Genomic DNA, 23518 nt, shown 5'->3' with positions numbered 1-23518 from the left:
CTGCGCTGATGCTTGTAGATCCTAGCAGAACAGAGCCCGACAGGCCGGGAAGGATCATTTTATAGACAGTTGAGCGCGAGCCTCGAGATAGGAGGTTGCAGATGCGTTACGGATGCTGATAGCAAGCGCCAATCGGCTCCTGGCCATCGCCTATACATGGGGATGGTCGATCATAGACAAGAATGAATAAAGGGGATGTGACAGACACGTATCTTGGTACAGGTACCTAGCAGGTCTCCACGGTGATCATCGGTGCTAATTTTTATTGCCTTATTCGAGAGTCTAGACTCAGCACGCATAAACTGAATCTGGGAACACGGTGCAGGGGGAGTGGCCAGGGCTCTGCATATCATGATTCGCCATGATGTCTATAGACGCTGGCTCAATCCACCAATCTTACAGCCTTATGTTTATGAGACACGCGCCGCCTACAACTATGGGTTCCATGTCAGAAGTACATTCAGTTCTCTAGCCAGGGAAAAATGGATATTCTGTGATAGGAAATCAGTAGCAGTATCCAATGCTTAACCCCGATCAACCTTGACAGTACACTGACCTCAGTTTCACAGAAACGTGGCTTCACATCCGGCTATTCAACCCTGAAACACGAACCCTGGCGTTTCCCTATTAAGGAAAATACAGGGCTGGAGCGTGCACCGGCGATCAACAAGCTGAGGCAACCCCACGGACTGTGCCACACGATCGTCCTAGACGAAAGACGAGTCTGAGCCACACCAGAATCAAAATAATTCAGCCCTGGATCATCCGATAGGCTATAAGGCCCTGATGTTTGTAGGTTAAACGAAAACGTGCGTCTCTACAGCTCCGTCCGCAGTGCCCTCCCACCCGGCCAATTATTTCGTTCTCATGCATTACAAGCCACCTCTCCGCGAATACCAGTCAGAAAACATCAGATAATGTAGGAATGGGGCTTGTATTGGACAGATCGCATTAGGGATGCCGGGCCGGCGGTTATGCTGCCCTGACTCACTTCGTTAGAGTTTGGCCATCTGCATGCCTGCGACACTCGCGTGGCAGATGCTAATGCCTCCAATGTACATATGCGGAATATGCTTGCAGCAGGTCTTTCTTGATAGTATTTTATCATTTCGTATCTAATATATCGATTGCAGGCTGAGATATTCAGTTATCCAGGCCGGTGGACGGCGCAGGATTGAAAGGGGTTCATAGGTGCCATAATTTCGCAGCGCGCGGCGGAATCCTATGGCTGCAAGAACAGACCATGTTGGCCATGTTGGGGAGTTGTTGTGGCTGTGGTTGTTGAAGTGGTAGGGGAAGTGGGCTCTTTGACGATGGACCTGATCTTCGCATCTCAGCCTCGGGTCTGGGTTCTGGGGCCGACAATCGAGAGCTTCAAGATTCAGGAAAATGGATAAGATCCCATTGGCTTTGACGAGAGCCTAGTGGAGAAACAGATTCAGAACATCTTTTACCGGATCCCGATATCAAACCACGGGGCGGCGCCTACCGCACCTAAGCACGGACTAAGTGAGGGACCAAGCTTCTGGTAACCATCCCACATGCCCTAAACAGAAAGAGGTTCTTGCCTGATTACCTCTGGTAGCCACGTTGTCAACAACAGAATAACCGGATGAACGTCATTAAAGTGTGAAAGGCCCGTGGCTGGAACGGCCGTTAACGCTGTGATCATACGAATCCCTTGCTCCGTTGCTCCCGCCAGATGGGACTTTTCTTTTTTTATTAGCATATATCATTACAGATTCAGAAATTGCAAGACACCTAGCAGGTGGTAATGGCTTTTGGGCGTGCAACCTATACCAGGCCATCCTATATCAAGCCACTCCGTAACTGTCTGGGGTTCTACACGGGGTATACTGTCCACAAAACTCTACAACAAAGAGGGAGTAAACAACAGATTATTTAATTATGCCTCTTGTAACCCACGTGTCTGCAAACGTACTTTTAGCCTGCATCATGGATGCACAGTGCCCCATAACCAACGGCATTCCCGATTTGGAATAAGGGCTGAGGTCACGTGCCGGTTGCTCAAGAGGCGTTCTCAGCCCCTGATTGGCCAATTCCCTTTCTTCCACATGGACGCAACAATCTGCAGCTCTCTCTGTATTCTCCTTTTTCACACTCTGATCTGCCTCTGTGTGTGTTCCTAGAGTCCGGCTTGGCACAGTAACGCCGGAGATCTTTCGTTATGCGTCGACCCGAACCCCTGCGTCTAGATGCGTAGTTGCAAGCACCACATCGAGCCCAAAGCAATACTTACTCTCCACTACTAAATACTGCGGTCCCAGTGACGAGTTTTTAATTTCACACGTGGCTGCAGTTCTGTAGACGCTGAGTGATCCGTTTTGACTTGAACAAGCTCGCACCAGCCGGTACACAATCTCTTTGGGTTGAGTGCGGTAGGGTACACGTTTAATGATTAGTGTAAGACGTGCGGCATATCTACCTTCAAGTGTAGTTAATATTTGGCGAGTGTATAGGACTATATAGATATATAAGCTACCACATTATATAAATCAAATCTACCAGAGTAAACCTCCCCACAGAAAATAGTCTACTTTATCCCCAAATTCTTCCACACCAAGCTCCCCGTCGCTCGATCCCCAGTCTACCCGATCTAAGAAGATCAGAAAAGCACAGCAGATTCAGTCGGTCCAACATACCTAGATCCAGCCATAACCGATTCAGCATCTCAGCATGCTCAACAGCAACCCTATCCTGTTGCACCCGAGCCGCATACTCCTTTTTACACCAACGGTCACTTAAAATCTGCCCACGACCTGTACAGATATAGTAATAACGCGCGAGATCCCAGAACACAAGGTCAAACTCTCTCTTTGCATCGCCTAGCCTTTGCCTCCATCTCAGGAGCGGGTTCAGGCCATCCCGGATTGCCACGCTAAGAATCACAAGCACATACAGCACAGTGGGCCAGTGTCTCGGGTCCTGCGTATTCAACAGGCGGAAAGATACATGCACGACGTGTTCCAGGATGCGATGGAATTCCCTATCCAGATACAAGTGTCTCTCTCCCGTTCTCTTAATGCTGGGCTCTGGGTCCAATCTCGGGACTGGGTAGTTCTCTGGCTTATGCACGCGTATGGTCGGGAGAAAACGCCTTTCTTCATATTCCTGTTCCATAACAACCACAGGAGACCCGTCGCGGAAGAGCTCGGTTTCTGGTATATTTGGGTTATAACCTTCGATCCCTGCCATGAAGTGTATCATCGCGAAGCAGTGCAAAGCCAGCGCGATTACTGTGGTGTCGCCAGAAAGGTCCATATCTGTACCTGTATCTGTATCCAACTCACATAGAAGTTGGGACTGGAGTCGGGCTGCTGCCGATAACAATTCCGTGGTTATATGTTCGTAGTGGCCGTTCAGCAAAGTGTCCAGGTCGCGGAATTGCGCGAGAAATGCGTCGCAAATCTCCAGGAATGAGCTTTCAGTGTGATTCGGGAGGCTCTGGATGGTAGTGAAGTCTCGTAATGCAGAGACAGATGCATCCAGAATCTTTTCGTCTTCAACTTCAAACAGCATGTACTTGGATGAGTGGGCACTCTGGAGGAGCCAGTTCGATGGCGGCTGGCGGATTAGCACTGATACACCTTTTTTAGCTACTTTAACTACTAATAATGGTCCATGTTTACCAGAAAAGCCCTTGTCTAGGCTGTGGTTGAGATCCTGCGGTGCATCTGCAGCTGAGCAAAGGATGTCGATTTTGTTCTTGGGGGCTGAAAATAGATTATAAAGGTGAGAACATGAGTGGGCAAGGTTTACAGCATCCCTGATTGCTGGCATTTGGTGGAAAATAAGCAGAAGGATCTCGTTTGGCATCTGTAGAAGCACCCTCGAGGGAGACATCTTATCCTTGCTAGATGAATAAACAGGGGAAATAAACAGAAAGTAAACAGAAATCAGCCAGTTATATCACGTGTGAGGGGTTTAATACGAGTAGCAATTACTGTTGAGTATTAAACTGTCGTTTCTCGTATTGGGTGAATCAATTTATGCAGCCCAATCTATACACAATATAAATATAAAAATATCCTAACACCAAAACACCCCTTCCTGAATACTAAATCCCGCGCTGGCAAACATATCATCCCATCTACTCTCGTCGCCCAGAAGAAAGTCCCAATTCTCGCTCACCTGGTTCTGCATCTCAAACCCCCCGCCCAGCGACTGATCCAGCCCGTCTCGACTCTGCGGAACGTGTCCATGATATTGCGGATATACCGCAGGGACCGCAGGCTGGTGGACATGCGGCACCCCTAACCCTGAATCTCCAGCCTCCTGCAATGGTCTCGAAGGCATTTCGGAATTTATGATACTCGGGTACTGCTCGCGACGGGGTGGATTAGGGTTACCTGCTTGAACAGACGACGGCGATTCTATTTTGGAGCTGACATTCTTTAACCGCCCTTGACTGATGCGTGCGAATTCTTGTAGCGCTTTATCCAGGAACCGCGCCTGGTAGGTACAGCTGGAGTTGGGCGGTGCTGACAGCGCAGCGAACGCATTGGCCGCGTCGCGGATGGCTTTCGTGGCAGTGGGCTCGATCTCTTGTCTGACGGCGTGGGGAGAAGAAAGAAGGAGCTACAAGTCATGAAGCTTTGGTTGATATATGTAATGAGGTTACATACCTTGATTAGGAAGATGGCGGCGTATGCAGTCATAACGTGGATCGAGTCCTGGGCTAGATACAGCAGAGCCGACGACTCCGCTACGAGGTCGAGCATCGCGAGGGCGCTCTGATAGCTCAGCCAGAACGGCTTCAGGTCGTAGATCCGGTCTACGTTCTGGATCCCGGTTTCCTGCAGCGGCGTAGAGAAGAGCTGCAGGCGGAGATGGAATCCGTAGAACCTGATCATGAAGGCATGGCAGCGCGGCACTGGGTCCAGGTCGTCTAGTGCTCGACCTGCGCATACGATCCCGACCCAGTTGCTCTGCCAGGCGTGGACGCGGCGGTCCAAGACAGCGACGGTGCGCTCGAGGCGAGACATGGAGTTCGTTGATGACGGGATGAGCAGGTCGAATGTGTCTGCCGTGAGCAGGCGGAGGGTAACGAAACTGCAGAGTAGTCGGTCGTTGAGGATCGAAATGGGGTCCTGCCACCAGTTGTCGACACACTCCGTCAGGTCGTTTCGCTCGATCATCCAGGGCTTTCCTGTCTGCAGGCCCAGGCTGCGGTCGTATACGAAGAGCACCAGGAACGTCCGCTCGACATTTCGGATTTCTCGCCGCTCGAGCTCGGTCAGGCCGGGCTTGCGACTGGCTTGCGGCGAGAGCTTATGCCAGCCCAGGTCCATGGCAATGCGGATCGCGAGGCCGACAGAGGTCCATGCTCTGGTGTCGTTGGGCTCCTTCCAGTACGTGAGGAGGCAAATGCCCTGGATGACTTCAGTAGACTTGTCACCGCGTCGGAAGCTCTCGACGAAGAGGTGCTCAGCATGAGCATGCAGGCCAGGATACAGGGACGACTCAAAGGCCCTTGCAGCAGCAGCAAGCACAGCAGTCAACAGGAAGGGGGATCTGCGGAGGTAAGAAAAGGAATGCAGGGCCGGGTCCAGCTGGCTGATGTAGGGGTTGATCTTCTGCATGAAATACTCCAGCAGGCAAGATGCAACGTGGGCATTCACCAGATCGAGCACGATCGGATCCTCCGGGGAGATCGCACCCGAGTCTGACGGCCCACGCTCCGCTGGGCCAGGGCCATGGTTGACGCTGAGGATGTTCTGGAGCGAGAATCTGCCCTGCATGGCCTGGTGGCTTAACAGGCTGTGCGGCTGGAATCCCTCCGACTCGGCCCAGAAATCCGAGTCCCTTGCCTGACCTGAGGGGGACGGATCGGGCCCCGGCGCCTCTTTCTTGGACAGCCTTTTTCCTCGTGAGCGAGTGGTAGCAAATATGCGAAGGGAACGGGCTCCTACCGGGTCCCCGGCTTCCTGCCGCGACAGTGCTGCTGGAAGACGCAGGGCAGCGACTTGCGGGCGCAGCGGCTGCATTTATCGCCGGCGGCCCCTGACGAGACACATTTCATCTTCACCTTCCGGCATGGAAGGCAGGCGTTGGTGGCACTGGGCCTTTTAGCCGTCATGCTGGGCCTCCCCACAGCGAGATGGGTCTGGTTACACAAACCACCAAGAGGACGGCGGTCGGCTGAGAGCTGGAGCGGCATCTCAGACTGCCAGGGTGGAGAGTTGGAGACCAAGAATTGGAGCAGGGATTATCACCGGCGATCAAGCAGCTGAGGGACCGTGAGACGCCGTTGGAGGCCGGTCGTTTAGCGTCAGACAACTAGATAACCCGGCCATCGGTTCTATCAAGTAGAGAACAGAGTTCCACAGTTCGACAGTTCGACAGCTCGACAGTTACTACAATGTCGCCCAAAAATGGCCATGTCAACATGCTGACCGACGCCATCATCGCCAACCTGCCGCTGGATGGCGTGCGGTCGGTGATGCGTGGCGTGCTGGCTGCCCAGCCGAGCCTCACCCCGGTCTTTGAAGAACTGACCCGCAACTATCTATACGAGACTGCTTCGAGATACAATAATCAAGTAGTTACAGCACAGAAAGCAGATGGGACCTTCACCACGACGCCCGCGTTTGCAGCCCTCCGCCAGCGCATCTACTGCATGGTCGGGTGCGGCCTCTGCTACCAGTCTCTACCTCTTCTACGCGATATCGTCAATCAGGTTGCCAGTCTGGATTCATCAGACAGGTTAGATGCTGTTCTTAAATCCCAGATAGCTGCAGTGGACGGCGACATCATCCAGACCCTCACGGCTATCCAAAAGACGCTCTTCGTCCCTGCAGGCTCAAGAGACCTCTCAGAAAGCGAAGCACAGCCAGTCCAAGAACTTCTCCAGTCTCTTCTATCCTGTCGAGAGTCATGGGAGCGTAACGGACAGTCTTTCCTCCTGCAGCGAGGGCTAGACTCTACAGCCCAGCTCCTAGGCCCGTCGCGAGCCCTCTATACCCCCAAACCCACCAGTATCAGACCACCATCTGAGCTTCCTCCTTCGACTATCAACGAGACCTTCACCCTGGACGGAATAAACCTGCCCCGTATATTCACCGGCCTCTGGCAGCTCTCCAGTCCAGCCTGGGGCTCCGCGCCGCGAGAGAAGATGATAGAGCATTTCTCCAACCATGTCCAGCGCGGCTTCACAGCATTCGACATGGCCGACCATTACGGCGACGCAGAAATTATATTCGTATGCTGCATGACTCAAATATTGAGCCGTCTGCTAACAGAAGCAGGGCGGATACCGTTCCTCGAGCGCATACTCGGACTCGATCTTCGCAGCGACGAAATACTGCGTCTTCCACCCGATGACGGTCTCTGAGGAAGCTATACGGGCAAATGTAGACCAGCGGTGTCGGCGGCTGTCCACGGATAGTATCGACCTGCTGCAGTTTCATTGGCAGTTTGTGAGTCTCTCTTACCGGGTATAACATGCCATTATATCTTCCCAACTGACTTGAATAGTACAACGACGACCAATATATCACTGCCCTCAAATACCTGCAGCAAGACGAACGAGTGAAACACCTCGGCCTCTGCAATTTCGACACGGAACACATGCAGAGAGTCGTCGACAGTGGTGTCGAGATAGTAACCAACCAGGTCCAGGTCAGAATCCATATTTAACTAATCCTATCGGGCTCGCTAACACAGTCAGTTCTCCCTCATCGACTCAAGGCCAACGATCAAAATGGCCGAGGTCTGCAAGAAACACAACATCAAGCTTCTCACATACGGGACACTCTGCGGTGGCCTTCTAGCTGAAAAGTGGATTGGTCAAGAGCCCCCAGATCTGTATAGCGACGAGGCAACCCCGAGTCTGCGCAAGGTATGCCATTTCCAAATACCCAATCAAGCAGCCCTGTTTTAGTATAAAGGATATCTAACATGTACAGTACTACACCATGATCCGCAGCTGGGGCGGCTGGGCTCTCTTCCAAGAGCTTCTACGCGCTCTGCACGCCATCGCCCAGAAGCACGGCGTGACCGTCTCAAACGTCGCAACGCGGTGGGTGCTGGATTTCCCGTACGTCGGGGCTGTTATTGTTGGCGCGCGCATGGGCGTGAGCGAGCAGTCTGCAGTGAATCTAGGGAGTTTGGGGTGGACGCTCGATGGGGAGGATCGGGCCAGTATCGATCATATCTTGCAGCGCAGTTTGAGGGGGGAGATGTTTGAGAGTATGGGTGATTGTGGGGGAGAATATAGGTAATATAACAACTATATTAGTACTCCACAAAACTATCTTGATGCAGACTATGAAGGTATCTAGACTAAACCCAGTGAATGGCCCGCTTCCACCAGGGCTGGTTGTTCTCCGGCACGTACTCCCCTGACAGCTTCTCAATCTCGATGGCATCGAACTCGGATTGGAAATCGATTTCTCTCAAGGGTGCTACCTTGGACTTGAGGAATATCTTGAAGAAGATGTATAGTCCTGCGGTGGTTAATATATATCAAATCCGCATAAGGGGCTTGCATACCAGCAAAGATGGCAATATTCAGATAGGACGTCAGGAACCCAGAGGCCGTGAAATTGCCGGTTGTAAACACATCGAAGCCTGGCAACATCAGTACCAGTGTTAATATCGTTTTGACTGAGCGTACCAGAAAACAAGATAACCATCACAACCATAAACAGCGTCGCCCACGCCACATAGGGCTGCATGAAATTCCGGCTAGGCAGTCCTGTACACTCATCAGCAAATACACTTATACCATTGTACACAGTTAATGTATATATACTCCGTCTATCAAACCCCTGCAGTTTCAACCCAGCAAAGAACCTGAGATACGTAACCTCAATAACAACCCACCCAATCAGCCCGGCCACTGTCGTGATATTCACAAACCACTGAAACACCGTCGCGGCCCTGCTATCCCCCAGCACCATATACGCCAGCGGCATCAAGGCACAGGACAGTCCCACGGCCAGGTACGGCGTCCCGAACCGGTTGCATTTCTGGAAGAAACGGGGTGCGTGGCCGTCGCGGCTGAGGCCGTAGAGAGTCCGCGAGGCGATGAAGATACACCCCGATGCGCTGCTTATGGCCGAGGTGCACACCACGCCGTTGATGATGTGCGGGAGGACGGCGACGCCGGCGCGGTCGAAGGCCAGGACGAAGGGGGATTGCTGCGCGGTTCCTGTTTCGTTGTTGAGGGCTTGGTCGTCGGATCGGCTGGAGCAGTTAGCTTGGGACATTCATATAAGCAATAAATAAACATACACAATAAGACCAACGATAAAGATGCTCAGGACATAGAAGATGAAGACGCGCAGGAAGGTCTTCCTCGTCGCGCTGGGGATGATCTTGCGCGGGTTCCGCGTCTCCGAGCCAGAGATGGCCACGACCTGGATATTACCATAACTAAAGGCAGAGGTTAAAAGGACCTTCCAGAAGGCGAGGAACCGTCCCGCCGACCCCGTCTCGATATACGCATTGAATGCGCCGGGGTCTCGCCAGTAGCGGAATCCCAGGTACTCGTGGTTAGGGCCGCCGCCGGCGTTGATGACGATGCCGCCGATGATCAGGCCGACGATGAGCATGATCTTGAGCGTGGAGAAGAAGACTTCTGACTGTAGGATGTTAGACACCTCCAGTGGTTCAGATTTGGCTACTCACCTCTCCATATACACGGACGTCGCAGAAGTTGACGGCCACGATGAAAACACCAAAGACGGTGATCCAGACGGCCATATTCACGTCCACCTGCCAGAACTCAATAAGCGTCGCCGCGGCAGTGATCTCCGTCGGAGCCGTAATCGACATCGTATACCCTGCCCTGTCAGTATATGCAAAAGTGTCTCCAGAAGAATCTCGTACAAAAGTTCCATCCAGTCGCGGCCCCCAGCGCAGGCTCAACAAACTTGGTAGCATGACGAATAAACCCGCCAGTTGTCGGCATAAACGCCGTGATTTCACCAGTCGTGTATGCAACTCCAGCCGTGACGAGGCCCATGACAATATACGCCAGCAGAGCTCCCGCGGGGCCAGCAGTGGCAATGACCTGGCCTGAAGTGAGGAACAACCCCGTTCCCTTGACGGTGTTAGCGAGGAGTATTCAGAGTATAGACATTATCCATTCAGGAAATCTCACGATCATGCCCGCAATGGCGATCATAGTGATATGCCGCGACTTGAGATTGCGTTTGATCTCCTCGTGGGTCCCAGGCGCGACATGCCTAGGACCTGGCCACATCTCCATGTCGGACGCAGTGGCGCCGCCGACCTTCGTCTCGTACCGGTAGGGCGACGAGTCCATCATGGCAGTGAACTGGCGATCGCTCCAGGGCATCGTAAGCAGTAAGCTCAGGCCAGCTGCCGAAGTTACCTTATGTATGGAGAGAAGGCTGAAAGTCTATTTTCTCCACAGGACACAAAGGGATTGTGAAAAGGGCACAGGCAAGTCAGTCATTGGAAAAGGGGAAATCGAATCGATCGTTAGTGTGGCTCGCCGGTGTTCTATCCTGATTGATATCTAGAACGCCGACATCCGACAATTAGCCGGGCATATTTAGCTTCAACACCTGGCTGCTGGCAGATGCTCGGTTCTTCCCCTCATCAGCGACAATGGCCCCTCATGACGCTTTTCAGCTGTACGACCTGCGCGTCGAGGTGATCTGCCCTGAGGGGAAGCGCATCCTCTGCGGCGCAAAGCCAGGCGACTACTTCACCCTCAAGGGCGAGATGATGCATCTCCCAGAAGGCCAGGGAATTAGTATATACAGCTTGGGTGCGTTTCGTTTTTTTTTTTTTTTCCAAATAAGTAGGGCTTTACTGAGTATATCAGCATCCGTCCTCCCTCTGCTGGCTTGCAAGCAGCGAATGACCCATGAACATGACTGGATGACCACGGATTCAATCATTGCGTGCCCTGATCCAAACTGTCCGTCGCAGTTGAGGATTACCAGGACTGGTATCACGGAATTTAGGCACTCGGAGACCACGGCGGTGCCTCTAAAACCTGAAAGCTAATGAATCTATCACTGTTACCAGAGGTCAGACGTCACAAACAAGTTCCAACACTAAATGCGATAACATCTCATTTAAAAGCAGAATGTTACTTTGCTTAAGCCAGTCAACATCCAATCAAACGTGATAGACCCAAAGCCAAGCCTACAGCAAGCTATCTGTGTCCCATGCTGGGGATGTCTTGGTCTGATTGGCATGTCTGGAGGATCGGCTAGCGCTGACGATGTTCTATTAAGTGTAGACAATATAGACACGAACCAAAGAATATACAATCAAAACAGTCCAACTTCAAACATAAGAGATATACAATATCACCCCCTCTCAATAATGGTCTCCTGCACAACCTTGATCCCCCCCATCTCCCCCACCAACTCTTCATCCAAACTCCCACTCCCACTACCACTACCACTCGTAACAACAGCCCCAGCACCCGATTCCTGCTTCCTAGCCGGGAACTCAAACCCCTCGGCACTCCTCTGCCTCGGCAGCGGACGCATATCCAGCATATAAGCCTCATCCCCCGTGCTCGTCTCATCCCTCCACTGGCTCTCTGGCAACGACAGCGGATGCCGGAACCTCCTCTTCTTCGACGCCTGCGACGCACCGGGGCTCTTGAACCCTACTTTAACCTCACCCCCGTCGGAAAGTGGGTAGCTCTGGCTGCGGCCTGAGCGCGTGCGTGACCGCTGCGTTGTCATGTATATGCCTGCGCTTTTGGCCGCGCGCCGCATGTACGGGTAGATCATGGGTGCGTTGCCGATGATCACGGCGACGAAGGTCTCGCGGCAGGCCCAGCTGCCAGCTTGGGAGGCGCCGTTTGCGCCGGCCTGGTGGTGTTAGTTTTGTTTATTTTGTAAAAGAGTAAGGAAGGGTGAGTACAGTAAGGATGAGAACGCAGCGCAGGATTCCAGCAGCCATGACGAATGTTCCGCCGGAGAAGAGGATCAGTAGTTCGAGTTTCTCGCGGAGCGGGAGGCGGGCTTTAAATAGAATCTGATATCATATGTCAGTTGTGGGCTCCATGGCGGAGGAAAAGAGAATCAGACGCACCGGAGTGGGAATGGTTATGAGATACATGTCCGTCGCGACATTCAAAATCACCGTGACATAGACGTCAATCTTGGACACTGCAGGCTGACAGTAATTCCCAGGGTCGGGGTGGATCTGCCAGTTCTTTTTCATCGGATGGCAGCCGAAAAGGATGGAGCAGATGACGGCGATGTAGGTAACCCCGATGAGGACGTATGCGACCTTGACGCGGACTTTCATGTTGATTAATCCGGCTCTATTCACTATTAGTCTTTGTGTCTTCTTCTAGAGTTTATGGTGGCGAACGTTAGTCGCGAGTAGAAGATGGCCATGCAGATCTTCAACAACCACAGCAGGGTCGTATACAGAGACCAGCCGAGGACCTGCGTCTTGGACCCGCCAACACGCAGGGCATACTCTTGCGACGCCGGATCGAGAGCGGCGCGCTGCTCGTCTGTCATGGCGTTGTTGGCGAGGCCCTGCCACCAAGCTCCGACGCAGAACGCAGCGCCTGTCTCGAGGCCGTACACCACCTGGTCAGGTTAGCATTCAGTTACAAATGAGTAAAAGAAGGCGTACCCCAGCCAATGGCATGAGATAGTCGTCGAGCTGGAAGTTGCTGGGTCCCGCGGTGGTCCATCGTGCAGCGACACGGATGGCGATGGCCACGACGGCGATGGCCAGCAGAGTAAACGCTTCGACTTCAAACTGGGCCATTTTTTGCACAAAAAGAGGCTTGCGGCAAGGAAGCAAACGTGGAAGGGTACCTACATGATATATTCGACTTCCCTCTCCCCCCCTGGAGAGAGGAAATTACACATCGCAAAACAGTGCGCAGCCGATCCCCGCCCCTCGCTCGAGAAGATATAGATCATAGGTTTGCCGACCCGCCGGGCCGTTAACATTACTAGGAACGGCCGGCTCGAAGAGTCGATAGATAGCAATCGAAGGGACAAGCCGGGTCTGTGTCGCTGCGATCGGCATTGGGACTTTTGACAGCGCGGAGCACTAACAGTGACAGCACAGACACCTGCAGAGGCTATTTTTGCCGAGAAAAATCTGCTTCAGATGCAGATCTGCAGTCATCTGCAGTCTATCTGGTCCATCTGCGTTCCTCTGCGGTCAGCCTGCAGGACGTTCGAGCTAGCTCTGCATGCAGGGAGGTTTTTGCGCCGACTCAGGCCTGCCCCTCGTTAGTACGAATCACAACCTTGAGAACGCACAGATCGGCCAACAGATACCTCACAAGCTCACGGGGAAAGTTGGCCCGAATGCACAGCTCTTATTCTCCGCGGTCGAGCCTGCAGAGGGCCCCCTGCAATCAAAGGAGTGGGACGCGGGCTGGACCCAGTGGCACAGAGTGACAGAGTGGACACGGTGGACCAGCAGCGACCGTTGGCGAAAGAGCAGCCAGAATAATTAACGGGCGAAAACGAAATGAGACGGCCTGTGCTGCATTCTCCATGTGAGCTGGCCACAGAGCGTGCATTTATATCCGTCATTTGTTCCTCCGTCTGCGCCATGCACATTCCACCGTACATTAGTCGACGACACAATGGAGACCCTGGATCTCCTCGTCATCGGCGCTGGTACGTCTCCCTCAACTGACTCTATATATCCATTCTAAGATAACAGGCTGGAGCGGCCTTGCTGCCCTCAAGACATACCGCGAAGTGCACCCCTCTGCCTCGGTATGCCTGCTCGAGAGCGCTTCCTCAGTCGGTGGCGTCTGGGCCACGCACCGACTATGGGACGGACTCAAGTCCAACAACATGCGTGGCACTTATGAGTACTCGGACTTCCCCATGGATGATTCTTACGGCGTCAAGCACGGCGAGCACATCCCGGGCCATGTCGTCCAGCGGTATCTCGAGCGGTACGCGGAGCACTTTGGCATCATGGAGAGCGTCCGGCTGCAGTGCCGGGTGACCGTCGTGGAGCACCACGACGACACAACCTGGACGGTGAGATACGTTGATATCGCAGGCAGCGGTCTTGAAGTCCAGGTGCGCGCGCGCAAGCTCATTCTGGCCACGGGCATCACGTCGCAGCCCTATCTGCCGCACATCCAAGGGCAAGAGACATTCGACCGGCCGCTCTTCCACACGGTCGACATGCCCATCCACCACAAGTCCACCGTCCAGCAGGCCCAGAACCGCATCGCCGTGCTGGGAGCCACCAAGTCCGCCTGGGACGCCGTCTATGCTGCTGCCACCGCCGGCGCCCAGGTCGACTGGATCATCCGCGACAACGGCCACGGCCCTTGCTGGATGGCGCCTCCCTACGTGACTCCATTGCACCGCTGGCTTGAGAAGCTCGTCACGACGCGCCTCTTGACCTGGTTCAGCCCGTGCATCTGGTCCGATCCCGTCGCCGAGCAGCCTGGCTCGCGCGTGCGCCGGTTCCTGCACGGCACCTGGCTGGGACGCAAGATCACCGACACCTTCTGGGCAATCCTGGGCAACGACGTCGTCTCGCTCAACAAGTTCAACTCGCACCCTGAACTAGCCAAGCTCAAGCCCTGGATCTCGCCCTTCTGGGTGGCCTCGGGGCTGTCCATCCTCAACTATCCCACCAACTTCTTCGACCTCGTCACCGAGGGCCACGTCCGCATCCACGTCGACCACATCGACCACCTCTCCCAGGGCACAATCCACCTTGCCAACTCCCCAGCCCCTCTATCCAACATCTCCGCCCTCATCGTCGCCTCAGGCTGGGAACCCACCCCCTCAATCACCTTCCTCCCAGCCTCCCTCCCCTCCCTCCTCGGATTCCCCAACGCCCCAGACCCCCTGCCCCAGTCCCTCATCAAAGCCGCCGACACCGAGATCCTGCGGCGCTTCCCACGCCTCGCAAAGCGTCCCGCGCACGCTTCCCCATCGCAATACTCGCCCCTCGCCCCAGACGCACAGACAGAGTCCCAGTCGCTGCACCCCTACCGTCTAACGCGCTTCATGGTCCCAGCGTCGTCCCTGGCAGCCGAGCGCAGCGTCGCGTTCGCGGGCATCGCTATGACGATCAATACCCCCTTGCTTGCACAAACTCAGGCACTATGGATTGCGGCATTCTTTTCCGATCAGCTGAGTCTGCAGGGGATCACCACTGAGCGGTGTCCGGTAGATATTTCCCCGAGCCATTGCCGGGAGGGTGATGCTAAGAGCAGCGAGAAGAGCGTGAACGTAAATGTGAGTGAAAAGGAGACAAATGCAGACGCAGACATCCTGTACGAAACGGCGCTGCACACGCAGTTCGGCGTGCATCGGTACCCTGGTGGTCTTGGGCGGAGGAATCCGGACTTTGTCTTTGATGCGATTCCGTATGTGGATGTGCTGCTGAAGGATCTGGGGATTGAGGGGGCGAGGAAGAGAGACCGGGGGTGGAAGAGATGTGTTGAGCCGTACGGGGTGGAGGATTATGTTGGGCTTGTTGGCGAGTGGAAGGGAGAAAAGGCTGTTGCTTAATCCATAATCCATAATATCTTGTTACTATCTCAGTGTTACTCTTAACTTGAACTACTTAATAATCCCTCAATACTCAAACCGCTCGAAAATGGCCACTCCCTCCTCGTCAACACCTTCAAGCATTCCCCTCGCCCTCCCATTCCACCTCACATGCGCTCCTCGTCCTCCTCGGTCCTCAATGTCAGTCGCTACACTCACCTGCGCCCCCGGAATCCCGACCTGGAACCCACTGACCAGTCCTCCCTCCGTCTGTTCTTGTCCAGCAACAATCGCCACAGACCCATCCGCACACCCAGCATTCACAGACTCCCCGTCCCGCGCCAGGAACGAACTCACCACCTCCTGGCCCGGGTTGCTTTCGCTGGCATACGACAGCCAGAGAACCGAGTAGAGTCCTAGATGGGCTCGTCCGCGCTGCAGTGATTTCGTCGACGAGGTGAACGGGCGAGATGACCAGACCTGGAAGCAATTAGCTTCAACCTTCTTCTTATCTTCTGATATAAAAGCGGGAAAGGAGATCGCCTACCTTGTCATGATACCCATACCCCTCGAACCTCAGTCTCTCGCCATTCACAGTGACATCCACCCTGGCAATCGCATCCGGCATAACAGCCACCCAGCCAAGCCCCGCGTCTCCGATTTCCAGCGCATGGCTGAACTCCGAGGCCGTTGAGCAGCGGGAATGAGAGGACGTTATCTGCCATTGTTAGCATCACCAACGAACCAGATAGAAAGAGATAATGGCAGAACGCACCCTCTCCATACTAATCCCCCCAGTAACATTAACGCCCGATGCACCATCCCCAACCGCAAACTCAACCTCATACCCCTCCTCACTGCCCATCCACCCACCAGCGCCATGCCAAATCGCCACGCTGGAATCCCCACTGCCATGCATCCGCGCACTCTCCACGGCCTGCACATGACTAAACCGCCGGCCGTCTTCAAAGGTCACCCAGATATGCGCCCAGAGGGCGTGTCCAGCCACAGTGGTCGCATTCCCGCCCGGTCCAGGTACAGTAGGGGGTTGGGTCAGGTTGCCCGGGATGTCGAGCGGATATCCGTCCGGTCCGGCGTTGGAAAAGGTGATCGCGGCAGTGGCGTTGGGGTTTTCGATCCCGATTGCGTCGAAGTGCCACCAGTCGAAGGTGGAGGCGTTGGCGTGCGAGAGCTTGGGGCTGTCTAGGTCGGACTGGTCGAGGGAGGGCGTGATGTAGTCGGCGGCTATGGGGCCGGTGTAGAGTGTTGGGGGGAGGTTGATGGCGTAGCGGGCTGTTGCTAGGGTGGTTAGGCCTAGTAAGCCTAGGATGGTTGGATGCATGTTGAAAGGAGTCAGGAATCAGGAGTCAAGAATCAGGAATCTTTGGATAGGTTAGTTTGGTAGAGCGGTTGAGGTGGGCTTATATACCGTGGTCTGGCTCTATACTCTACCTATTCTATGGATAGTGGGTATAATACTACAACGTCGTGCAGGAGGTCATACAGTGACACAGCATAACGGGCCAGTACAGAAATGCTACTTAGTTAGTGCTCCTGCTATTGCATACAGATACATACATACAACTCAAAAAGGGCGAGACACAGACAGACTCCAAACACCAGCCAAATCCCAAGCCAAGCCAATCTCGAGCAAAGTCACAATAATCCCGGACGTTCCACGTGTGGAATCAATCAATCCGTCTTCGGTACATAAAAACGCCGAACAAACATGCGATTAGGGGGGGACGGGACACCTCCGCCGAGACTCCTTTCTTCCATCCATCCATCCCTGCTTGCGTCAGTCTGGTTCCCCTTCTGCTTCTTCTTCTCTTCTTCTCTCGATTCCTGGTTTTGTTTCATTCCAGGAACCCATTCCGGAGTGGGTGCGACCGTTGCTGGTTCGCTCCACTTCCCCGGGTAGGCGCCGAAGAGTCGGTCGCTACTAATACTAGCTTTGTAGTAACCCCGTCTGAGTAACGTGACATGCACTGTGCAAGCCCAGGTTCGTCTCGACGGGGTTGCAGAAGTTATAACGATGGACAATCCGAGCAGTTAGTGATCGTGCTCGCCGGTTTCCTCAACCTTGACTTCCTGCTTGGTCGGTTTCTCCAGTTCATCCTTGCAGCCTTTGACCAGTTGGTGGCGCTACTCATGTCAGTAAATTGTCGGAATTCAGCGAAAACAAAGAAAAGAATACCTTCAATGCGTCCTTGCGCGAAAACTGCTTGTCGCAGTTATGGCACGGATACGGCTTGACTGCAAGATGGATGCGGCTGTGCCGCTTCAGGTCGTGGTTGCGGTTGAAGCTCTGCGGACACTTGTCGCACTTGAACGGCCGGTCGTTCGTCGGACCCGCGCCTCCGTGCATTGGATGCGGTGGGTGTCCGCCATACATCTGCTGCATGCTGGCCACATGTCCACTGTTGAAGCCTGGGAGTATCCCCGACTGCAACGGTCCCATTATCGACATCTGCCCACTCGGGCTGTGGACGTTGGACATTACCGGCCCTGTCATTGCAGGCAGCGAATATGACGGCCACGGCTGGCGTTGATAGCTTAGGTGAGATGGTTGCTGCGGTTGTGGCGGCGGAGGCGGGTTTGAGGCAACCCGTGGCGGAGCGTGATGCATCGCCAGTGGTGGAGGATGTGGCGGTTGTGCCCCTCCGTACGGCTGGTAGGCGTTTGGCGGGCTCGACAGCTGCTGGACGGCTCCGTAGGCCGGTGCAGACGAAGATTTAGACATGTACGGATCGTTCGACGGGACAGACGGATGCGGCGCAGCGCTTATCATCGGAGGGACCATCCCAGGATGCGCGGGTGCCGTTGTTCCCATCGGCTGATGGAACGGGGGTAGTTGATTCATATCGTACCCCGAGGGGATGGTATCGGCGCCGGGGGTCGAGGTCGCTGGGTTGCGATGGAGAGAAGGGTTAAATGATGGTGAAAAGGGATCTCGATTTGAATAGGACGAGTTAAGCCCCGGGGTCCAAGGCTGACGGCCTGCGCTCCCGCTATACGAGCCTTGGGAGGCCCAGTAAGATGTCGACTCGGGAGAGGACGAGATTCCGCCCAACGTCGGCGCAGTCACAGTCGTCGTAGCCGCAGTCGCCGTGGTCGCAATCGAAATGTCGCCAGCATGGGCTGTTTGGGTAGCGATGACGTTGCCGACACTCGATGTCGGCGGAGGAAGATGCGGGTGATGCAGGGGATACTTCAAGGAGGTCGCTGCGCCGTTGCTGAAGGAGGGTGTCGGCAACTCAAATGTCGGCAGCGGCGGAGCAGCCGGTCGACGTGCATTCAAGGGCTGTTGGACCTCCAGGCCCGTCCCCGGGGGGATCGCAAGAGTCGCCAGGTTTGCAGACGCGTCCCTGGGCAAGGCTGCGGGAGCGACGGCCAGGGCCGAAGAGAGCGACGACTGCGAGGGTGGAAGATGAAATGAAAACTGCTCAGCAGGCTCAGCACTAGCACCCGTACCAGCACCGAGGTGCCAGAAACGATGATTCCCAGAGAGGGCCCCCGAGACGTCGGGAGGATCCAGGGCGAGTGGGATCGCAGAGCGCGATCTCTCAGAGCAGTAAAGGATCGGCCGAGATAAGAGCCTGCGATGCAGAGGCTGGAGCGGTGGAGATCTCAGCTAACAGGCATACCCGGGAGATTCTAAACCAGCAGGACTTGGAGTTTGATAGCGAGAACCAGCGGAATCAGGACAAAGACATGGCGTGGAGAGACAAAGAAACCGTCAGTCAGTCACCCATGGGCGAGAGAGAGAGAGAGGAAAGGAGAGAGGGAGAGCGAGGAGGCGGCGAAAGAGAAGAGAGCGGTCAGATACAGAGCGAGAGGAACCAAAAAGTGAGACTGCAATAATAATAAAAGCTCGATATCAGCCAGAGTCTGCGAGGGTCTGGCCAACGCGGGGTGCAAATGGTGAAAATCAGTGAAAATTGGGAGGGAAAAACAGAAAACAGACACGAAAACCAGAAATAGAAAACTGAAAAGGAGACGCGCAGCGAAAGGAGGAAAAAGAAACGAGAGGAGCGAGACTAACGACAGCGATGGCCTCGTCCGTCCGCCGGCTTTCGCTCACAGATCGATTGCCTCGATTTGCCTTCTCCTCTGATCTCGATTCTTTTCTTTGTATCCCACGATGATCACTCGGCAACGTGGTTGACAGGGAAGAGGTCCACCGTTCGGCTTGAAGTCTAGGGGTGCGCACCACAGTCCAGACAGAGTATGGCTGGGATTCGCAGGACGGGGTGAATGCTAGTTGTAATAATATCGCAAGCGAAATAACACGACTCAAAAGTCAGATAGTCAGATAGTCAAATTAGGGGCTCCTTGCGTCGCTACTGCATGACAGCTGAGGCAGATGTGGTTCTGCTGGTAGCGAATCTGCGCCAACAAGATCGATCAGACAACCAGCCTTTGACTCTGACAGCCCCAAGCGAGCGCTGTGAACTCAACCTGTTCCAACGCTGGGGTTCGCTCGTATCCGTGGCACGGACGCATGGTGGGCCACCCTCGGCATTCCAATCCCATTCCACTCTGCTCTTCCCTCCCATTCACTCATCGTATCCGGCGTGGTTGGAGTTGTTCCAGTTCAATCTCAGAAATCAAAGCGAGTGGCCAGCGACCGCGCGAGTCACCTGCCCAGTCACCTGCCAGTACTTCCCGGCCCCGGCCAGTCAGCGGCCGGCGTGTCCGGCGGGTGGGGCGCTGGCTCCCAATTGCATTCCCGTGTGGTCAGCACTAGCCGGATGCGGCTAGCGTTGTTTATACTCCTGATTGGGTCTCGTGCATGATTTGTCGGGAAAACGCGGTCTCTTCTGTTTCTCCTCGGTCTCTGTTCTCTCACTTTCGCAGACTCAGGCGATCTTTCTTTCATCCATACGAGTATCGACGGTTCTGCATTCCTGATTCTGGATTGAGCCTGTCCATCACACGGAATGGCTCGCTCCGCACCAGCCTGTCGGTGTCGGTGGGTCGCGTGGCGGACGACACTGACAGCGCTCCAGAAAACCGAATAAAAATAATTCCCCCCCAATTAAATCATGCATCGACCTGGGATTGGACCAGTCAGGGCTGTTGAATTAACTTTCTGCTGGCATGTCTCGCATTTTACCTGTCGTTGCCTCCCTCGACCTGGCTTTCTGAAGCTGACCAGTCGAAACAAGCTAGCCAAACTCTCGCCTGAGATTAGGATATTCACTATTCAGTCTGTGTTCGGGATGCGCTGGCCCCATCATATCGCTCGCCCTTTGGTGTCGGTGAGCAGGAGCAGGTTCTCCTGAAACCGTCCGCTCCAAAACTTGGGTCGCATGCCCATCCTTGCGTTTCTTTGACATCCAGGAGGTCCGAGAGTCTAGACTTTGCTCCGCCCTGGCCAGGAATGCGCAGGCCAGCCTGGGCCCTGCTCTCCTGCGCTTTCCATGGATTAAGCTGCAATGGCGCTGTGGCTGCACTGTCGTGGCGTTTGCTCTGGCACTTTATTGTAGTTTATTCCCCCATGGCGGTAGTTTATTCAACATTGGCTCCAGCCTATTGCCATGTTGCTGTTTGTCGCTGCGGTCGCTGCTGTGGAGATGTTGTGCAATAGTCGACCGTATACAGCCTTTATACATATCGGTTATATATATCGCCTACTATACCGTCTATTGCTATGACCATTCCAAAAGTTGTCATGGCTACAGCAATCCTCCTTTAGACGCCATCGAAAATAATTGAAATGTTGGAATCTCAACAGCTACCTAATAATTTGAAATACTTGATATGATAACAGTGTAGCTGGTAACCGAGCGACCGACGCCGAAATGACGTCGACGCGGGGCTCGGGTAAACGTTCACCACCCAGCTCGCCCTCTACCACCTCATCTCCTCGCTCCCACCTCTCTTCCAACTCGTCAACTGCTGTCGATTGTACGTCCATCTCTATTGCCTCTCAATTGTCTATGTTCACCCGCCAGCTTCTAACCTACCCCCTCCGTAGGTCCATTATCTCCCTGAGACAACCCCGCCTCTCGAGCTCGCCATTCCAATTCCAACGACCACTCCACTGCTCAGCTTCAAACATGTCTGGCGTTAGTAAGGCCTGCTGCTCGTGCGTCCCGTCCCTGGAAACCTCAGCTGCACAATCAGCTAACAGAACCGTGTGAACAGCATTCCCCCAATCGTCTCCAAGGGTTATCAGCCCAAGGGCGAATACAAGACCATCAATGGCCTGAAGACATGTCCGTCCTCCATTCCAGCTATTTGAAATTACTCTAACATGACTACAGACGTCACGGGCCCCGAATCTGCCACTAAGGCTATCCTCGTCATCTACGGTACTTTCCGCTTCCCTTCTGTGTAACACTAAACCCCCAGCTAACCAAGGTACTAAATAGACATCTTTGGCTTCTTCCCCCAAACCCTGCAAGGCGCCGACATCCTCTCCACCTCCTCCTCGCAAAAATACCGGGTCTTCATTCCCGACTTCTTCGAAGGCCAACCCGCCGACATCTCCTGGTTCCCCCCTCAAACCGACGACCACAAGCAAAAGCTCGGCGCTTTCTTCCAAACCAAGGCCGCACCCCCCAACACCCTCTCCAAGATCCCCGGCGTCGTCTCCGAAGCCAACTCCCTCGCACCCCCAACCCCCTCCGGCGGCGGCTTCACCTCCTGGAGCATCCTCGGCTACTGCTGGGGCGGCAAGATCAGCGTTCTCTCCTCCGGCACCGAGAACAAGATATTCAAGGCAGCCGTGCAGTGCCACCCGGCCATGCTGGACCCGAATGATGCCAAGAACATCAATATCCCCATGGCCCTCCTGGCGAGTAAGGACGAGAACCCCGAAGATGTGTCCAAGTTTGGCGCGGGACTGAAGACAGATCACTATGTCGAGACTTTCCCGACCCAGATCCACGGCTGGATGGCCGCGCGGAGTGATCTTGAGGATGAGAATGTGAAGAAGGAGTATGAGCGTGGTTATCGCACCGCGTTGGATTTCTTGGAGAAGCATGCCTAAGCTTCCATGCTGCCATGTTTATATTATGATATGACACATAATGATATATATGATCCCTGGGGGATGTCTGGGTGGAAGGGCTTGGGTGGACCATGGTGTTGACAGGTAGCTACAGTATAGTATAGTAGTATTTGTCTGATATGCTCCATGCATAACTCCATTCGTTTAATCAATTGCTCTGAAATGAGGACCAAGGTCTTTACTTAAATCATAATTGTACCGCTTTTCATCAAAACATGTGATAGTCTAGATGGACAAAAGTGCAGACGTCACGATAAACTACGGGAGTTATCAACGTCAAGATCTCAACGTTAAACCTACCAAACCTACCTACCTGACCTACCTGACATGCCTAAAGCATAACCGAAGCTATCGACTCGCCCCTCCACCTACCTACATTCCCTACTAGAACCCTTAACGAGTCGTGGCTGACAAGGGCCGCTAGACGACGGAGTACGAGCCCCAACTTCCGCGTTTTGATGCCAACTCGATTCTAGGGATCGGCTTGGCTTCTGGCAAGAAACCGGAGGGATTTCGACAACGCATTTCAGTAAGGAGGTGCACGGCTGCATCAAGGTCCATCTTGTGGAATGCCGGATATTTACTGCCGAGGTCAGTGCTCTTTGGAGCCAAGCGGTCATTCCTTGTCTAAATCTCCACCGAAAGAAGGGTGTTGCACCCGGAGCCGACTCGGTAACATCGCACAAGACCCTCGGCTGCAGTACTACCGATTTGTTTTCAGGGCGCTAGCAAGGGGCGCCGTTGAAATGCTGCCTTCTTGCAGCAGGGGAGCACTGGAAACCGGTATCTGCATGATACCTTGCAGCTTGACCGCCATAATGCTGCCATCATGGTAACGGCTTGTTTTGCACACTCTGTATAACTTTGTACCATTCATAGCATGTCTCGATTCCAGGCCGGGTAATTGAGGCAAATACGACAGTCCGAGGATGCATCTGTCGAAAGCAAGCTCTGGTTTTGGCCATTGAAGTCAACAGGGCCTCCTCCCCGGAAAATGCCTGGGCTTGTCGGGCTTCACCTATCT

The 23518-nt window shown here is 54.1% G+C and overlaps 10 protein-coding genes across 10 annotated transcripts; 4 read left to right on the top strand and 6 right to left on the bottom strand.

Annotated features, from left to right (window-relative positions):
- Positions 1–1814: 1814 nt before the first annotated feature.
- ASPVEDRAFT_74432 (uncharacterized protein) lies at positions 1815–3722 on the bottom strand (the record flags this gene model as incomplete). Its single annotated transcript, XM_040816256.1, has 5 exons — positions 3651–3722; positions 2664–3599; positions 2261–2482; positions 1943–2134; positions 1815–1870 (listed from the first exon to the last, which is right to left on the bottom strand). The coding sequence occupies exons 2-5, from the start codon at positions 3538–3540 to the stop codon at positions 1815–1817; spliced, it is 1347 nt and encodes a 448-aa protein (XP_040670750.1). The 5' UTR covers positions 3541–3599; positions 3651–3722.
- Positions 3723–3929: 207 nt separating this feature from the next.
- ASPVEDRAFT_44531 (Zn(II)2Cys6 transcription factor) lies at positions 3930–6219 on the bottom strand. The gene is made up of 3 exons (XM_040813064.1): positions 5934–6219; positions 4647–5880; positions 3930–4599 (listed from the first exon to the last, which is right to left on the bottom strand). Exons 1-3 carry the CDS (start codon positions 6098–6100, stop codon positions 4051–4053), a joined length of 1950 nt encoding a protein of 649 aa, XP_040670749.1. The 5' UTR covers positions 6101–6219; the 3' UTR covers positions 3930–4050.
- ASPVEDRAFT_153284 (aldo/keto reductase) lies at positions 5945–8314 on the top strand. The gene is made up of 5 exons (XM_040808346.1): positions 5945–7222; positions 7269–7439; positions 7498–7641; positions 7691–7861; positions 7929–8314. The coding sequence occupies exons 1-5, from the start codon at positions 6383–6385 to the stop codon at positions 8241–8243; spliced, it is 1641 nt and encodes a 546-aa protein (XP_040670748.1). The 5' UTR covers positions 5945–6382; the 3' UTR covers positions 8244–8314.
- ASPVEDRAFT_173724 (uncharacterized protein) lies at positions 7975–10430 on the bottom strand. The gene is made up of 8 exons (XM_040808747.1): positions 10130–10430; positions 9856–10069; positions 9655–9809; positions 9259–9608; positions 8777–9210; positions 8639–8719; positions 8515–8592; positions 7975–8468 (listed from the first exon to the last, which is right to left on the bottom strand). The coding sequence occupies exons 1-8, from the start codon at positions 10325–10327 to the stop codon at positions 8305–8307; spliced, it is 1674 nt and encodes a 557-aa protein (XP_040670747.1). The 5' UTR covers positions 10328–10430; the 3' UTR covers positions 7975–8304.
- A 172-nt stretch (positions 10431–10602) lies between these two features.
- Positions 10603–11007, top strand: ASPVEDRAFT_86350 (TIGR04076 family protein; the record flags this gene model as incomplete). The annotated part of the gene is made up of 2 exons (XM_040817829.1): positions 10603–10765; positions 10823–11007. 2 exons carry the CDS (start codon positions 10603–10605, stop codon positions 11005–11007), a joined length of 348 nt encoding a protein of 115 aa, XP_040670746.1.
- A 49-nt stretch (positions 11008–11056) lies between these two features.
- Positions 11057–12881, bottom strand: ASPVEDRAFT_173723 (uncharacterized protein). The gene is made up of 5 exons (XM_040808746.1): positions 12613–12881; positions 12340–12566; positions 12055–12289; positions 11884–11997; positions 11057–11831 (listed from the first exon to the last, which is right to left on the bottom strand). The coding sequence occupies exons 1-5, from the start codon at positions 12748–12750 to the stop codon at positions 11316–11318; spliced, it is 1230 nt and encodes a 409-aa protein (XP_040670745.1). The 5' UTR covers positions 12751–12881; the 3' UTR covers positions 11057–11315.
- A 480-nt stretch (positions 12882–13361) lies between these two features.
- On the top strand, positions 13362–15951 carry ASPVEDRAFT_44525 (flavin-binding monooxygenase-like protein). Its single transcript, XM_040813063.1, has one exon. The coding sequence runs from the start codon at positions 13806–13808 to the stop codon at positions 15492–15494; it is 1689 nt and encodes a 562-aa protein (XP_040670744.1). The 5' UTR covers positions 13362–13805; the 3' UTR covers positions 15495–15951.
- On the bottom strand, positions 15561–16815 carry ASPVEDRAFT_31400 (uncharacterized protein; the record flags this gene model as incomplete). The annotated part of the gene is made up of 3 exons (XM_040810470.1): positions 15561–15953; positions 16021–16191; positions 16249–16815. 3 exons carry the CDS (start codon positions 16813–16815, stop codon positions 15561–15563), a joined length of 1131 nt encoding a protein of 376 aa, XP_040670743.1.
- Positions 16816–17216: 401 nt separating this feature from the next.
- On the bottom strand, positions 17217–19050 carry ASPVEDRAFT_826611 (putative C2H2 finger domain protein). Its single transcript, XM_040817233.1, has 3 exons — positions 18601–19050; positions 17671–18577; positions 17217–17618 (listed from the first exon to the last, which is right to left on the bottom strand). The coding sequence occupies exons 1-3, from the start codon at positions 18609–18611 to the stop codon at positions 17526–17528; spliced, it is 1011 nt and encodes a 336-aa protein (XP_040670742.1). The 5' UTR covers positions 18612–19050; the 3' UTR covers positions 17217–17525.
- Positions 19051–21538: 2488 nt separating this feature from the next.
- Positions 21539–22473, top strand: ASPVEDRAFT_137746 (dienelactone hydrolase family protein; the record flags this gene model as incomplete). The annotated part of the gene is made up of 4 exons (XM_040807423.1): positions 21539–21567; positions 21627–21697; positions 21746–21793; positions 21854–22473. 4 exons carry the CDS (start codon positions 21539–21541, stop codon positions 22471–22473), a joined length of 768 nt encoding a protein of 255 aa, XP_040670741.1.
- Positions 22474–23518: the final 1045 nt, after the last annotated feature.

The sequence above is a fragment of the Aspergillus versicolor genome (assembly GCF_001890125.1).
Source record: "Aspergillus versicolor CBS 583.65 unplaced genomic scaffold ASPVEscaffold_8, whole genome shotgun sequence".
In the NCBI taxonomy this organism is placed as follows: Eukaryota; Fungi; Ascomycota; class Eurotiomycetes; order Eurotiales; family Aspergillaceae; genus Aspergillus; species Aspergillus versicolor.
Note: the sequence above shows the minus strand (reverse complement) of the source record. Positions and strands in the feature narration are given on the sequence as shown.

Excerpts from the sequence above, each read along its gene's own strand:
- ASPVEDRAFT_153284 (XM_040808346.1), top strand. The coding sequence starts at position 6,383 with ATGTCGCCCAAAAATGGCCATGTCAACATGCTGACCGACGCCATCATC. Across the intron at positions 7,223-7,268 it reads GCGACGCAGAAATTATATTC|GGCGGATACCGTTCCTCGAG; the intron begins GTATGCTGCATG and ends TAACAGAAGCAG. Across the intron at positions 7,862-7,928 it reads CAACCCCGAGTCTGCGCAAG|TACTACACCATGATCCGCAG; the intron begins GTATGCCATTTC and ends TAACATGTACAG.
- ASPVEDRAFT_173723 (XM_040808746.1), bottom strand. The coding sequence starts at position 12,750 with ATGGCCCAGTTTGAAGTCGAAGCGTTTACTCTGCTGGCCATCGCCGTC. Across the intron at positions 12,567-12,612 it reads ATCTCATGCCATTGGCTGGG|GTGGTGTACGGCCTCGAGAC; the intron begins GTACGCCTTCTT and ends TAACCTGACCAG. Across the intron at positions 12,290-12,339 it reads ATCTTCTACTCGCGACTAAC|AGCCGGATTAATCAACATGA; the intron begins GTTCGCCACCAT and ends AATAGTGAATAG.
- ASPVEDRAFT_44525 (XM_040813063.1), top strand. The coding sequence starts at position 13,806 with ATGCGTGGCACTTATGAGTACTCGGACTTCCCCATGGATGATTCTTAC.
- ASPVEDRAFT_44531 (XM_040813064.1), bottom strand. The coding sequence starts at position 6,100 with ATGACGGCTAAAAGGCCCAGTGCCACCAACGCCTGCCTTCCATGCCGG. Across the intron at positions 5,881-5,933 it reads GGCAGGAAGCCGGGGACCCG|GCTGTCCAAGAAAGAGGCGC; the intron begins GTAGGAGCCCGT and ends ACGAGGAAAAAG. Across the intron at positions 4,600-4,646 it reads CCGCCATCTTCCTAATCAAG|CTCCTTCTTTCTTCTCCCCA; the intron begins GTATGTAACCTC and ends CATGACTTGTAG.
- ASPVEDRAFT_826611 (XM_040817233.1), bottom strand. Across the intron at positions 17,619-17,670 it reads CGCGCAAGGACGCATTGAAG|CGCCACCAACTGGTCAAAGG; the intron begins GTATTCTTTTCT and ends TGACATGAGTAG.
- ASPVEDRAFT_173724 (XM_040808747.1), bottom strand. The coding sequence starts at position 10,327 with ATGCCCTGGAGCGATCGCCAGTTCACTGCCATGATGGACTCGTCGCCC. Across the intron at positions 10,070-10,129 it reads TCGCCATTGCGGGCATGATC|GGAACGGGGTTGTTCCTCAC; the intron begins GTGAGATTTCCT and ends AACACCGTCAAG. Across the intron at positions 8,720-8,776 it reads GCAGGGGTTTGATAGACGGA|GACTGCCTAGCCGGAATTTC; the intron begins GTATATATACAT and ends ATGAGTGTACAG.